This window comes from Sander lucioperca, chromosome 7 (genome assembly GCF_008315115.2).
Source record: "Sander lucioperca isolate FBNREF2018 chromosome 7, SLUC_FBN_1.2, whole genome shotgun sequence".
In the NCBI taxonomy this organism is placed as follows: domain Eukaryota; kingdom Metazoa; phylum Chordata; class Actinopteri; order Perciformes; family Percidae; genus Sander; species Sander lucioperca.
This window is the reverse complement of record NC_050179.1, coordinates 18,396,258-18,411,128: the sequence shown is the minus strand read 5'-3', so window position 1 is coordinate 18,411,128 and position 14,871 is coordinate 18,396,258. Positions and strand designations below refer to the sequence as shown.

At 40.2% G+C, this 14,871-nt stretch overlaps 2 protein-coding genes across 19 annotated transcripts in view; both read right to left on the bottom strand.

Annotated features, from left to right (window-relative positions):
• Positions 1-4,040, bottom strand: part of LOC116060313 (DNA polymerase III PolC-type-like) — a 44,322-nt gene extending 40,282 nt beyond the window's left edge. Inside the window, exon 1 of one of the 3 annotated variants that reach the window (XM_031313823.2) lies at positions 3,892-4,040. The gene's annotated coding sequence lies outside the window, so the exon portion shown is untranslated. Of the gene's footprint in view, positions 1-3,862 lie in introns of all 3 variants that reach the window. The other 2 variants (XM_031313822.2, XM_031313824.2) reach the window with 2 other exon arrangements.
• Positions 4,041-5,784: 1,744 nt separating this feature from the next.
• The window catches only part of LOC116060310 (unconventional myosin-IXAa-like), a 156,805-nt gene continuing 147,718 nt past the window's right edge, over positions 5,785-14,871 (bottom strand). For 11 of the 16 annotated variants that reach the window (XM_036003269.1, XM_036003270.1, XM_036003267.1 and 8 more), the window contains 7 exons: positions 14,301-14,432; positions 13,738-13,861; positions 11,192-11,245; positions 10,141-10,161; positions 9,589-9,794; positions 8,987-9,129; positions 5,785-8,651 (listed from right to left, as the gene is read on the bottom strand). In XM_036003269.1, coding sequence (XP_035859162.1) covers positions 8,275-8,651; positions 8,987-9,129; positions 9,589-9,794; positions 10,141-10,161; positions 11,192-11,245; positions 13,738-13,861; positions 14,301-14,432 — 1,057 coding nt within the window. In that variant the 3' untranslated portion in view covers positions 5,785-8,274. The remainder of the gene's footprint in view (positions 8,652-8,986; positions 9,130-9,588; positions 9,795-10,140; positions 10,162-11,191; positions 11,246-13,737; positions 13,862-14,300; positions 14,433-14,871) is intronic. The other 5 variants (XM_036003271.1, XM_036003281.1, XM_036003275.1 and 2 more) reach the window with 3 other exon arrangements.

Below are 14,871 nucleotides of genomic sequence, written 5' to 3'. Positions count from 1 at the left end.
GTAATATTTGGAAGCCTCCAAGCACAGACCAGACGTCACACTTTAAATCCTACCTGTTGCCTTTCAGCATCCACTTATTTAACTGCTGTCACATCCCTTACATGTCATCTCTTTTCCCCTCTTTCTTTTTCTATTTTTAGCCCCAACAGCTGTTTTGCTTTGTTCTTTTTGTTTTTCTTTTTCCATACTAGGCCTACTCTACTTCACTAGGCTACTCGTACCTGCTTGCTCTGCGCTCACGGCGCCCCCCCTCTTCTATGTCAACATTCTATGATGGAATCTTTTGAGACAGGGCGCCTACTCTAGCCTGTTAGTCCTCTAAAATGTATGAGACAGGGCGCCTACTCTATCCTGTTAGTCCTCTAAAATGTTATATAATAACATTGAGGAAATGCAGGAATGATTTAGAAACGCACAACAGCATACATATAGAAAATACCAAAAAAATAATTACTTTTTTATTTTTTATTTTTTTACCATCGCTTTGGCGCCCCCCATGGTGCTGCGCCTCTATGCGCCGCATATAGCGCATACCCACTTTTTGCGCCACTGGCACCACCTATCCAAATCACAATAGATACATCACTGTCAGCTGTTCACACTGATGAAGAAATGTTAGGAGAAGATTGACTCGGAGAACGTTAATGAGACTTAATGAGAATGATAACTATAGCAAGCTCCTTCGTAGGTGACACGCCTAAAACCCCCCCGTTTTTGTACCAGGCTGTAAACATGTGTATTTCTGCTGTAAAGTTAGGTTTTTTTTAACATGGGGTTCTATAGTGATTGACTTGCCTCAAGTGGCCATTCAAGGAACTGCAGTTCAGCCCCAGAGCTTGCAAGACATAGCCTACATGACAAACATAATTTTCAGCATCTTACTGATATACTACTAAAAACTAAAAAACATACTTTACCTGAAATAAGATAGCATTAAAAAAAAGGGGAGGAAACCTATCTGCAGCTTGTGCGCAGGGAAGGGGGAGGGGAGGACGCTATGAAATGCGCGTGCATGAGCAGTGATTGACACGCAGTTAGACATCCCCCCTGGCCCTGATTGGTGCATCTGAACAGAGAGCTGTGGATTTTTGCAAATCGCACTACAGGCTGTAGGTGGTGCCAGAGGAGCTAGATTTTTTTTAAATGACCTGCTTCATGTAGTTCTACTCGAACATAGGGTCAGTTTCAGCAAATATGACAGAAAGTTAGTTTTATAAATCTTACCTAGGCTACTGCATCTTTAATCCATCCCTTTTCTACTTTCAGACACTGCATCGTGTCACATCACCCAGCTGTCGGCTGTCTGTGAAGACAAATTTAACGACTTAAACAAATTTAACGTCTACACCCTCCCCCGCCGACCGATCCATCCAGTCGCCAGTCAACTGACGGGCCTCACCGTCTATTGTGGCCATCTGTATCTGCGCGGAAGACCTGTTAGGACCATCCCTATTTTTGATGCTCTCACCTCCTTCATCAACTATCTAAGAAACTTCCCCAGCCCCGTGTTGCTGGCTGCCGACAATGCAAAGGGGTTTGATGCACTCGTGCTCAGCTCTGGCCGTGGTTCCAGCAGGTGTTGTCAGGGATTGTAGATACCTTAATGCTAAGCAGGAAGCTCTTTCCTCTGGGCAACAACTATTCTCTGGAGTCTCTGGTCGTCCAATTCCTGAAAGAATCCTACAATGGCCATAATGCATTGGAGGACGCCAAGATGCTGCAGGAGCTGTTCAACTCATGGGATCCCAACAGCTGGGACGTTGCGGACGTTACCTTCTCCACCAAATTTTTTTTAAAAAGCTACAGAAAACAACACAATCAGGCCATAACAACTAAATCATGTAATTCCAGTTGGTTGGTTGGACAGATTGATATTGTGAACTTTAAGAAGAAAATGACAGGTAGATTAAATTTCTTGTTTGAAAGTAGTTTGAATGTCTTTTCCAGTTCCAACACATAGAGTATCTTCACACATTTATGATCCTTTTCAGTATAAGATGCACAGTTAAAGGTGTCCTGTTATGTTACATTTACTGTTTCTCACCCAAACACATTGTGTGTATCCTTAAGGCCTAATAAAATATGTACGTTATTTTCCTCCCTCAACATTTTCAAAGATGATTATTTTATATAGATTTTAAATTCTGTATTTTATGTTATAATTATATAATTTAAAAAAAATAACCTTAAGAGAACCTTTAGGGAACGTTCCCTGGAGGTTATTTCAAGGTTCTACAAAACTAACCTTTACAGAACTGTGGTATATTGACATTCTATAACATTCTATACACTTTGACTTAAGAGTTGGTATAAGGAGGATGCATGAACTTTACCCTACATTTACTGAGAACATCTGGAAATTGTTAACATGAGCAGAGGTCCCCCCAAGACAGAAGATACCTTTTTTGGAGTTGTGCCAGATAACAGGCATTGATTGGTCAGTTATCTGGTCCAATGGTATACTTACACATATCACATCCTATGCTAATACAATAAATTGAGATATAAGCTGGTTGCACACAAAGAAAAGGCAGAACGACTTTTTGGAAGAATTTGGGTTGGTCGTTCTCCAAGCTCTCTGCAGGAGTTTGTAAAATTGATGCTGAATCTTTGCTTGTAATAAACCTTTTTATAATCAAGAACAGTGTCGGCGGATTCCTCTTCATACAGCATCACAGCATTACTATTTAAGGCACCACAGAACCTTTAGGGAACGTTCCTAGAAGGTTAGTTGAAGGTAAAAAACAATAACCTTAAGAGAACCTTTAGGGAACGTTCCCTAAAGGTTCTTTAAAAGTTCAACAAAAAACAACTTTGAGAGAATGTTCCAGGAAGGTTAGCTGAAGGTTCCAAAATATTTTACCTTTAGGGAACGTTCTGGGAAGGTTAGCTGAAGGTTCTACAAAACTAACCTTAAGAGAACCTTTAGGGAACGTTCCCTGGAGGTTATTTCAAGGTTCTACAAAACTAACCTTTACAGAACCTTTAGGGAACGTTCCCTGGAGGTTATTTCAAGGTTCTACAAAACTAACCTTAAGAGAACCTTTAGGGAACATTCCTAGAAGGTTAGCTGAAGGTAAAAAAAAATAACCCTAAAGGTTCTTTAAAAGTTCAACAAAAACAACGTTCAAGGAAGGTTAGCTTAAGGTTCCAAAATATTTTACATTTAGGGAACGTTCTGCGAAGGTTGCAGAAATAAACACTGAGTCTTATTTATAAGGATCGATGAATAGGAAGGAAAATGTAGGCTACAACAGAATTAAATTGTGCAAATCCTAAATTAATGACAAGATGTGCTGTCCCATTCACCCAAATGTTATTAAAAAAGGTTTTGGGTCTGTTTACACAAAAGGGTGTGTCATCTCTCCATAGAATATGATAAGCCCAACATTTTTTCTGACGTTAAAATGACGTAGCGTCCAGATGCAGCGGGCCAGCTGCTCTTCAAATTTTGGCAGCTATTTTGTTCTTTCTTTCTTAAATGTATAGAGTAACTAATATCTTCAGTATAACATAAATGTAGGGATAGCATGTGTTAGGCTTTTTATTTTATTTTTTTTTCAAATGTAGGCCTATGGCAAGAAAGCATACAGGCGGACATTAAAAAAACAGCCAGAAGTCTCGCTGTATCATTCCAATTTTTCATGTGTGCTGGTGCTGCCTGAGCAAGCACTGTGCAGCCTATCCGTTGAGCCAAAATTATTATTTGTTATGCTACTTCCTCCGTTGTCTTCTTTCTTCCTGGGTTATTTTGTTATTCCCCCTCATCTCCTGTATAGCTAAACGGGGATGTAACATAAAAGTACAAAACTATTTTTTTAGCTGAAAAAAATGTAATTGTAAACAAACAAAAAAAGGTCACCTTTGACTGTTGATGTTTCAACTGAGTTGTGTGAAGGATTTAATGTGAAGTCAGCTGTAACAATCTCGGTTGTCTTCGTGTAGCCTACTGACTCAAACGTAGCAAAACGTTTATTTAAACGCAAACGGTGCGCGTTCGTCTGTAAAGTGAAAGAGATGAAGAGGTAGCAGCAGCAGGAGGGGGCTGAGTCAGTGTAGATTAGGCCTACCAAGAAAACCTTTAAATCAGCGGAGCAGACCTGTGCCCCTACATGAATACATTTAAAACATTGATTGTCAAACACATAGTAAAGAAATACAATAGCTTTCATAATTGATCAGTCAGATATTTAGTCAGGGCTTTAATCTGGCATTGCCAGACCTTTCTCCAGGGCTTTACATCTGTAGGCCTATACCGATGTTATTTTAAGAATCCTCACATCCCACTTACCAGAAGTCTTTATGTTGCTAATATTTCAATAACAGTCCAATGTTACTATACAATAATAGACAATGCATAGTTTATGATCTGTAAAAAAACATTAAGCCTCTCTGACTACTAAATGCCACCATCAGTCACATAAAATGTTATTAACAGAATAAACCTACAAATCAGACAAAAAAAAGAATGAAAATTTCTATAAAACATAATTTTGTTGATTTAACATCTAAACCAATCAGCTCTTAGATAAGGTGTGAGAGCCATGCAGGGTTGGGGATAAGTCCCCGCATGGTTTGATCTAAGACTACGACAAGCTACGACTACGACTACGACTATGACTACGACAAGCTCTTTCTTCAACACCCCTGGAATGATGGCCAATAACACATCTGAAATTTACAACATCCTGCAAACAGCAACGATCAAGATAATACCCCTTTTCTCCTAAAATGAGCGTAAAACGAACCAAGCAGGAGAGACCATCACTCCCCAGTGTAAACTGTTAGTACCACTTTGATAATGCCCCCTACCATTGGCTGTTATAATAAGAGCCAGTCACCCACAAAAGATAAGTAGTTAGATTAGATTTACAGCGCTGTGGAGATCTGGCAATGCAAGACTAGACTAGATTAGTTAGACTTGTATTCCATTGCCTTTAAACTAGGAAGCGTACTGCTAACACATCCACCATCTTTGATAACACTAATGGCATGTGTAGTAGGCTACCATTATACATGTTTCACTCTCAAAACAGAGCTACAATCATGCATGCACAATAGATATAGACTGGGTAAACCCAGCCTGATCTGCCGGCGATTTGATTTCGCCCTGCAGCTCAGGCTGGAAACCTGTACGTTTATCTATCCTGCTTCCGTTACAAATTTGCGGGAACCAATCACAAACTGGCTTATCCACCTGGCGCGCTATTGGCAGGTTTAACACGATGACGATAGAGAAGCGTCCAAGCAGCTTTTTGTTTACGTTCAACAAGTCGGTGCAGCAACCCGTTGATGCCGCTGTCGCTGCTACGTCACCCGGATCGTTGGTCTGATTGGTTGAAGGACTATCCAATTGCGTACAGAGTCATTTGAACTATGCCTGTTGATCACGCCTCTTGTGCAGTAGAAAATACAGAGCAGACTCCCCAGACTAATGTTTAATCTTATAAGATTGAACATTAGTCTGGTGATAGCCAGACTACAATAGATAGATAGCACAATAGAAATTATGCAATTGTTAAATTGTATTAGCATTCAGGAGTTAAACCTGCCTGTCCATAAACAATGCATGTAAACATAACAGGGCACCTTTAACATCAACTGTACATCTCATGCTGAAATGTTTGAAGATATAATAATGTGTTGAAAATGACATCCTTTTCAAGTAAAATACACATTTATCTTTGGATTTTTGTCAGGCAAAATATTACTCAACTCATTTGTGTTTGGCTGCAATTTTGCTTTTTTAATAAGCAGATGAATTTCCCCCATAAAGTTGTTTTAATTACAACCATAAACATGTTTGCATCATTAAAAAAAGAGAAATATAACACAAATTGCACCTTATACATAACCGTGTCTAGAGTGGCGCAGACAAAGAGACACAGCGCTTTTCTTTTTTTTCCGCTTCGTAGCACAAACATGACAGACCGAGTGTGGCCTGTTAAAATGTTGCCATGATTAATAGTAGATAATGAAACGTACACAGGATAATATATCCTTTTATAACACCTTTTATAACAGATTCTTTTAAACCAATGTACACCCCAAAAGCATGATCATAAATAGTACATACACTGTGTATAAAAAAGGGAACAAAAACAACCAGAGAAAGCAAAGCATGCCTTCCAGTGACAGGTACATTCACTTTTTTTGAAAATCTTTTTGTTGTTGTCTTTTTTTTGCCATATTGACAGTCTGGACATGTACACAGACCATCCCATTAAATATCAGCTTAAAGATATTTGACCAGGAATCAGTTTGATCCTTTCAGCTAACCTCCGAAACAGCGACAAAACTGAGAACTGCGCTGTCTTTAGGGAGACTTCCAGCTTCAAGGAACAATTGATTAACACTGATTGTGTCGGTGAGATCTGAGCAAAGGTGGCTCAAAAGCATCTGATCACAGACGCAGCAAGCGAGGAGAGATATTGCAGCTAAAGTACGGAGACATCATTGCTGTTAAGCTACTGAATAGGGCCATAAAACTGAATATTACGCTGACTGTTTACATAGTGTATGGACAGAGACAGAAAGAGAGTAAGAATATGCAGAAACACGTAGACGGTCTGAGTTAGTTGCTACTTGTTTTGTCTGGTTAACAGGAAGGTTAAATGCTACCTCCCACAGCTAGCGCCGGGAGAGAAGAGGATGGAAGAGCTACTGTTACGGTAAAAGAGAAGAAGAGCTACTGTTACGGTAAAAGAGAAGAGAGTATTCTGGATGGCTCAGAGGACATTATGGACGGTTTGAGAGTGTGTTTGTGAGTGCATGAGTTCCCCCAGTGGTGCAAAAAAAACTCAAGACTAATTGCACATTTCCTAAGTCTGAGTAAGGTAGTGTCACTTGATGGTTGCAGAGACTTTTTTCACCTTTACAAGAACATGTTTTGGGGGGAAAACTAGTGTATGTGTGTGCAGAGAAGACTACACATGCACAAAGTGGGAGCTGATACAGTGGCAGGAATTATTCATTCATTCATTCACACGTGCACACACACATACAGACAGGAAAAAAATGGCTTTCATCTGAACAAAAACAAACCATGAAACAATATTGACAACAAAAGTGTGACATCTTTGATATCAATTACAACACCTATAATACAGCAATAATATACATTTATATATATGTAAAAAAAAAAAAATTTCAAGTCCTGACGTTGTAACACTGATGTTTCTGGAGAAAACAAAAACCCAGAAGGGACAACAAAAAGCTTGCAGGCAAAGACATAAAATACACTTATGGCTGATTGACATTTGACACCTCAGGTAAAGTAAACGTGACACCAGACACGTAGCACTGTGAGCGCAGATCGACAGCTTTTCCTTCTATTATTATTTCTCAAAAGTATAACCCGAGGACACCCAAAAAAACAGCTCTATTCATTGTGAAATAGGAAAAGAGAAAGCTAAAAACAGATGACAGTAAGCGGAGCAAAACCAGCACGGAAACAAAAGTGGAACCTAAATTCCAGACACTTTGCTTTGCAAAATAGAGAACAGGAAACAGAGATTAATCAACAATGAACAACCCAGGAGCAGCACTGGAGTTTCTTCCTATGTACATTTTTTTCCTCTGCAACATAATAATAATTCATAATAATAATAATAATGTAACATATTTCTGTACATCCTCTTCAAACTGACGTAGGAAAAAGTGTGATGGAGAAGCATGCAGCCTCTTGGCTGGTGTGTACTGTGTAAACGTAAAAAGCAGACTTAGCTTGGCGCTGGTTACAGACAAAATGTCCGCCAGTTCAGTCAGTACGGCTACATTTCTTCTGGGTGGCTTTATCCACCTGCCCACATGCTAAAAAATAAAGATGGGGCACTATAAGATTTGGCTTTGCAGGTGTGGGTTTTCCTCTGTCTCACCAACCGTCCTTCCCTTCTTCTCTTTCTCCTCTGACCAACCCCTGGTGCTCCAGCAGGGGGGGTTAACACCACTGAGATCAGAGGGTCGACAAACATGGCCGACCATGTGTTCTCACTTCACTCTGTTCCAGCTTTCATCAGCCCTCTTTCTTTGACCTGTCATTATGTTCCCGTGTCATATTTCCAGTCTCGTCTTCTTTTATTCCCACAGTGCTCTGCTCTGACTGGACCAGGGGAGGAGGGGGGTGGGCACTGAGGAGGGGCGGCAGGCGACACTGGGCACCAACCTCGCCCCGTGGCCAGCCTCGTTCAACCCTGGACTCTCCCTCCTCCTCTTCACGTACACCCTTCCTGCACGCCAACAGGCAGCTTCTGGCGTTTCCCTCCCTCCTCGGCTTCACACCATGAACTCGTTGCTGCCATACAGAACCAGCTGCTGTGGCCCCGAGCTGAAGTCCGACTCCCTCCGGTGGCTTCCTGAGGGCTCGCGGGGTGAGCTGCGGCTGAGCCTGAGCCTGTGGCGGGTCTTACCAGCTCCGTGGCTCCCCTCCGCCTCGGCCAACGGGGCCCCCAAACCACAGGAGGTGAGCAGGGGCCCGGAGGAGGAGGAGCGGAACCGGTAGTGAGGGGAGGGAGAGCCGGAGGAGAGAGAGGAAGAGGGGTGGTAGGAGGAAATGGTGGAGGTCGAGTCTGCAGAGTCCTGGGAGTCGGGCTGACGGCGCAAAGCTCGTCTGCCCTTTGCTTCAGACTTTCTGAAGTGGTAAGTGCCGCGCTCTGGGGGGAGAGGGAGCAGCAGAGGTGTTAAACACATTATACAACACTTAATCCTACCCAAGCAATGTTATTAATTAAACTAACCAATAAACTGTACAGACACATTTAACCCCTTCAAAAGTGCAAATGTGATTACAACACTTTAACAGCTTTAGTCAAGCAATTAACCTTGGCTAACTTATAAACAGTAATCAAGACACAGATGCATCTCTGAAAAAGTTTTTTTTTTGCCAACATCTGATTTTGTCATGGCAGTGTAAACAGCCCAAGTCACATGACATCCAATCTTTTCCAGTTTGGCATGCACACACACACGGACGCACAGGCACTCGTACCTATGGGCTCTGAAGTGGCTCCCTCCGTCTCCATGGTGATGTTCTCAGAGCTGTCTGCTGTGCCGATTGATGCTTCAGATTCAGGAGTCTCATCGTCCGACGTCCGCGGCTCCAAGATCAACATCTCATACGTCAGCTCCTCCCTGCCGACACACACACACACAAACACACACACACACACACACATGCAAATAACAGGTTACAGGCTTATCTAAATTATTTTATTTACATTTAAAATTTAGGGGCTTCCCTAATGCGTGCGATTAAGAATTAGTACTACAGACTGACCTTAAGATCCAACTTGGCCTATGAGCAATCCATACTAAAGAAGTATTTGTGTGTCCCTGAAGGGATCAATGTAACAGATTGCTGAGTAATGACATACTGCGAGAGCCACAGGGAATAGAAAGAAAGGTGCTCATTCCTACACAGCTACCAGTTCGCACTTTTTTATATGTGGCCATGATTGAGGGATCCGCTGAAGTGTCTAACTAATTACTACCTTTCCTGTGCTTTGGTAGCTTGTGTACCAACTTTGTGTGACACATTAAACACAACACTTCCAATGTCATCCGAACAGTTCAACCACAGAGACGTCGTACTTTTCTTTCTGCAGACTCTCAATTTGCTCGGTGAGGATTCGCTCTTCCTGCTGCATCGCCAGCTGCTGCGGCTCGTTCTGCCCCACCTCTGCTGCCTCCTCTCCTCCTCCTCCTCCAGTCTCTCCATCCACAACCACAGGGGGCACTCTGGGGCTCAGAGGAGGCGAGGGCGTGTGGGTGCTGCTTTGCCGAACACGGCCTTTGCACTGCAAGTTCACACAGAGCAAAAGAGTGTGTTAGTGGAGGCTGACCAATATTAATAAAAAAATTCTTCTTTTGTTGTTGACAGTGACAGCGATGGAGCACAGACAGCTGACTCGCTATAGACACGCTTGGATGTTTTGACCACATACTGCTACACAGATGATGCATTGGCGACATCAGTTCACAACATCACGGCTAAGAAACTATGAGGTCAGCTGATTATTACCACACACATAAACTTTTGCCACACACACACACACACACACACACACATACACACATACACACACACACACACACACACACACACACACACACACACACACACACACACACACAAGGCATTACCTTAAGTTTAGCTGTGTTAGGCTGCATGTTAATAAGTTGTGGAGCAGAAACAGAAAGCAAAGAGCAGTCAGTGCTGCTCTCTCAGAGCGCTCACCACAGAGGGCTAACCCTGCATCCTCTGCGGAAAGTCACGGTGACACGTTTGACACCCAAAGCATTTTTAATCTGAATAAATAAATAATTGATCGGTTTCTTGTTCAATACATTCCTTTAAAAAGAATCAAGGGCCAATTTGAAAAGTCCAAGTCAAGTTTAGAGTAAATAGAACTGACGTCAAGTGTCAGTACTCTGTATCATTATTCATCAAGTCTCTAAGCAATAAACTTGATTGAAGTCATGTGTAGTCCAAGCAGACATTCTCTAAAAACACCAACAAAACAGTAACAAAATGGGGTACACTTTACTTGAAGGTATCGAGATAAGAGTGACATGACACTGTCATGAACGTGTCATAAACGTTTATAAACAAGTCATAAACGTTTATGACATAACGCTTTCACGCTCTCAAGTGTCATTCGGTTTTTGTCATGACAAGTTAGGGTTAGGGTTCATGTGTCATGACTGTGTCGTGTTCATGACACAGTCATGACACTCTTATGTAGATACCTTCAAGTAAAGTGTTACCACAAAATGATTACCTACCACTACTCATGTCTACTGTATTTCATACTTGAACTCCATAATGCCTGCTGACAGCCACATAACAATACTGAATATAACAATATCACACTGTTTTTACAGTAAATGTATATGTAAAATTTGAATTTAGGTAGAAACATTAACAATATTAACAAGCAATGTTTATTTTGGGGGTTATCGCTCGAGGATCTTATGAATTATTCCATAACCATGTTAAGCCACAACGCTGACAACAGTAACAAATACACAAACAGAAGGTCAGACATCCTAAAAAAAAGCTACAGACAGACGTGACAAGTACTGTGGCTGGAGGTAACAGACAGTTTGAGTGGACGGATCAGATATGCTGACAGACAAGACAGGACTGGTGGCGGTGGTGGGCAGGCACATGGAGTGAGAGGGGCATACATACCGGGGTGGCAGTGCGGGTTATGCTCATAAACCTAACTGCAATTAGTACAGGTTTCTGGAAGGAGGGGTGGGGGAAGTAAGGAAGGAAGGAAGGACAGAATAGGGTTAGGGAACGGTGATAAAGTAAGAATGGATTTGGTGATTTGCAGGTCTAGACATTAAGGTTAAAAATGAGCAAAATTTGGTTGAGAAGTGAGTTTTTTAAGACACTTTATTTAAATATATCTGTTTCAGTTTGTAGGCATATCCTAACAGTGGTGGAATGTAACTAAGTAAATTTACTCAAATGCTGTACTTAGTAAAGTACAAAAACCTCAAATTTGTACTTGAATATGTTAATTTTATGCTATTTTATACTTCTACTGCACTACATTTCAGAGGCTAATATTGCACTTTGTGCTACACTATATTATTTGACAGCTAATAGTTACTTTTTTGGATTAAGATTTTACAAACAAAACGTTTGACCAGTATATAAAATATGATGCTGTTATAGATGGGACTACCCAAAAGTATATAAAGCATTTAAAATTAGCTTCACCTCGACAAGCTATAACATTAAAGTAGTTTTTACATCAATAACTATTGGTCCGGTAATATAATGATATAACACTGACAGGGCTCATTCTGACAAATACATATTTTTACTTTTGATTCTTTGAGTACATTTTGTTGATAATGCTATGATATTTATTGATATTTACTTAAGTAAACAATCCAAACACTTTTTCCACCACTGTATTACCTAACTACATGTTGAAATATAATCTTTGAAACAAAACAAAAAAACACATCCCTTTTTGACATAATTTTGCCTAGTTTTAACCAAAATATCTAGACATCTTTTGATCTGCAAATCTTTAAAGCCACGCTTATTGGGATAGTTTAGATACAGCTTGTTGGTAGAGAAATTGGAGAGGCTTGATAATCACCAACAAGTCAGCAGCATCTTGCTGTTACTGTTTCTTTGCCAGAAAGACATATTACAGAACTAGTAACTTCATTCCTTGTTAAAATGTATTAATAGGAAGTTACATAATGAGTGTTAGACACTGCTTCTGCTATTTTGCATGACAAATACAATGGAAAGTTGTTTTTTCCTTTTCATAATTCTATAGTTGAGAGTTGGTGTGAAAAAAAGCTATAGTATTGCAATAATAATGTTCAGCTGTTTGTTTTTAAATTTGCCTGTTACCTGCATAGTTATCTTAATTCTATGTTTATTTTCTCTTCTTACCTGTGATTTAAATGTCCAATCTGAGCAACATTACTATTTACTAATTAACAGTTGACAAGTGTTATATCACCCCAGTAAAGCTGAATAAAATCTATCCTAATATTCCAGATATTTGTTGTAAGTGTTTAGAGGAAAAAGGAACACTTCCACTGTGTTTGGGAATGCTCAAAAGTACAACTATTTTGGCAGAGTGTGATGGGGGTCATTTCCCAGATGGTAGCTAAGAAGTTTCCCTGCAAAAGAAACTTTGTATCCTGGGTATATACCCTGAAAATTTGGTCGTCAATTCTAAACAATCAGTGTTGATTGATTTTGGGCTTCTTCAAGCTAGAAGACTGATCGCTCTTTTCTGGAAAAATATACAGTTGCCCTCTGTAAAGTTGTGGCTTAAGGAGATTGCAACATACCTTGCACTGGAAAGACTTACATATATTGTTAGAGGGAAAAGAAAACAGTTTGTTAAAGTGTGGAAACCTTTTTTGGAATTTTTGGAGGATGAGAATGTTGCACTAACTTGAAGATCATCACTACTGCTGCTTTTTCTGTTATTTATTTGTTTGTTTTTATTTACTTATTGTTTTATTTGTACAATTTTGTACAAAATTAAAAAAAATTTCATCTTTTTATTGTTTTGTTGTATAGTACACATACATTATTTTTATTGCTGTGGTCATTGTTATTTGTATGTTTTCTATATGTGAAAAACTTAATAAAGTATTGTTAAAAAAAAAAACAGTTGACAAGTGGCCCATTTCTGTCTCGTACAGTATATAGATGTTCTGAACAAAAGAAAAATTGTTTTGGGAGCTCCTGACAGCCTGTTTTGGCATCTGCTGCGACTGTAAAGTAAGTTAGAAGATAAGAGGAACATGCAGGTTTTAGTCAACATAGTTAAAAATGTTCTTATGAAGGGGAGGGTTGTGGCACACGTGTAGCCTTGATGAGAAGAATTTTAAACATTTAAAGTGTCCTGCTGTGTATATGTTTAAGGTATAGCCCCTTAAATTTGGTCAGCTTTTTGCGTGTGCTACAAAAAAAACAAAAGAAAAACAGCAAAATCTGTTGATGAAAGATGTATGAATGAACTCCTGCCATGGCTGTGTGAAAACCATGGCAGCTGCCCGTGGCGCTGAAAACTGTTGTGTCACCATTTAAATGATGAGTGAGAGGAACAAGTAAGCAAAACATCCATGTCAATGCCAGGCAATAAGGATTATTCACACTTAACATCTTTTGCATAATGAGTATTTAACTCAGTATAGAAGCCTCGACGGCTGCTGTCGGATGGCTTTACAGTAGTCTGATCTTACCATGGACTTCCTGATGTGGGTCAGTCTGCTCTTGGCTTTGCTTTCTGCAAACTCCAGACTGCTGATGTCCTTCAGACGAGCTTTGTACTTGCTCATCTGCTCGTTGATGATCAGCTCCACACACCTATAACCCATAGGAGTGATCAATTTAGAATCGAACAGAATACAAATAGAATAGAGCATTGAGTTGCACCAGCTATTCATAAATAAAAGTCTTTTCTGCTCTCCAAGTTTGTCCCTACAGGCCTCCGTACACGCTTGGTGGTGACATTGAAAGCATCACGATATTTGATTCACCACTGTCTCTGGTTTAAACATGGTCAGCCTCATGTTGCAACACACTTTGAGTGTGAGATCAATAAGAAATAATATACGTAGGTAAAAACCAAAACAATATACCTCAATCTTTACAAAAATAGAAATGAAAACATTTCTATTCTATACACATTTTTTAATCCATAAAACGTTTCTGTTACACAGTTATTTTCTTTACAAGACCTATTTAGTGAGCCAAAGAGTTAATTTGGGAAACCACAGAGGATAGTTGAGGACAGCAGACGTACGCTGTGGTCTTGCTGATGTCTTGGACGCTCTGCAGCGGGTCGATGGTGTCGGGGCAGCGAAGGATGCAGGGAGCGAACACGATGGCGAGGGCGTTGGCTGACATCCTGTTAGTCTCCTCCTGCAGGGCGATCCTGAAACACACACACAATATAATCCTGGTAATCCTAATGTGTCAGAGTATGACACACATTCCCAGCAAACAGACTAGACGACATGAGGGCGAGACAGCTAATCCAGAGTCTTTGATAATCAGCGAGAACCTGAAACCACCGCTCAGGCACTTTGCTCCCAGGCAAAAACATTATACAGATATATCAGATATTATTTCAAAACCCATTTTTTAGACGCAGGCTGTCTTGCCTGAGGCCGTAATGAGATAAGATAAGATAGACTTTATTGATCCCACGCTGGGGGAATTCACTCGTCACAGCAGCTCAAATGCAACTCAACAAAATAAGAAAAATACACATTAAATATGAATATAATAGAAAAATACACAAAAAACATAATAGGAAATAGAAAAATAAGAATAGAGTAATAACGGTAATATGTACACTATAAACACTTCTT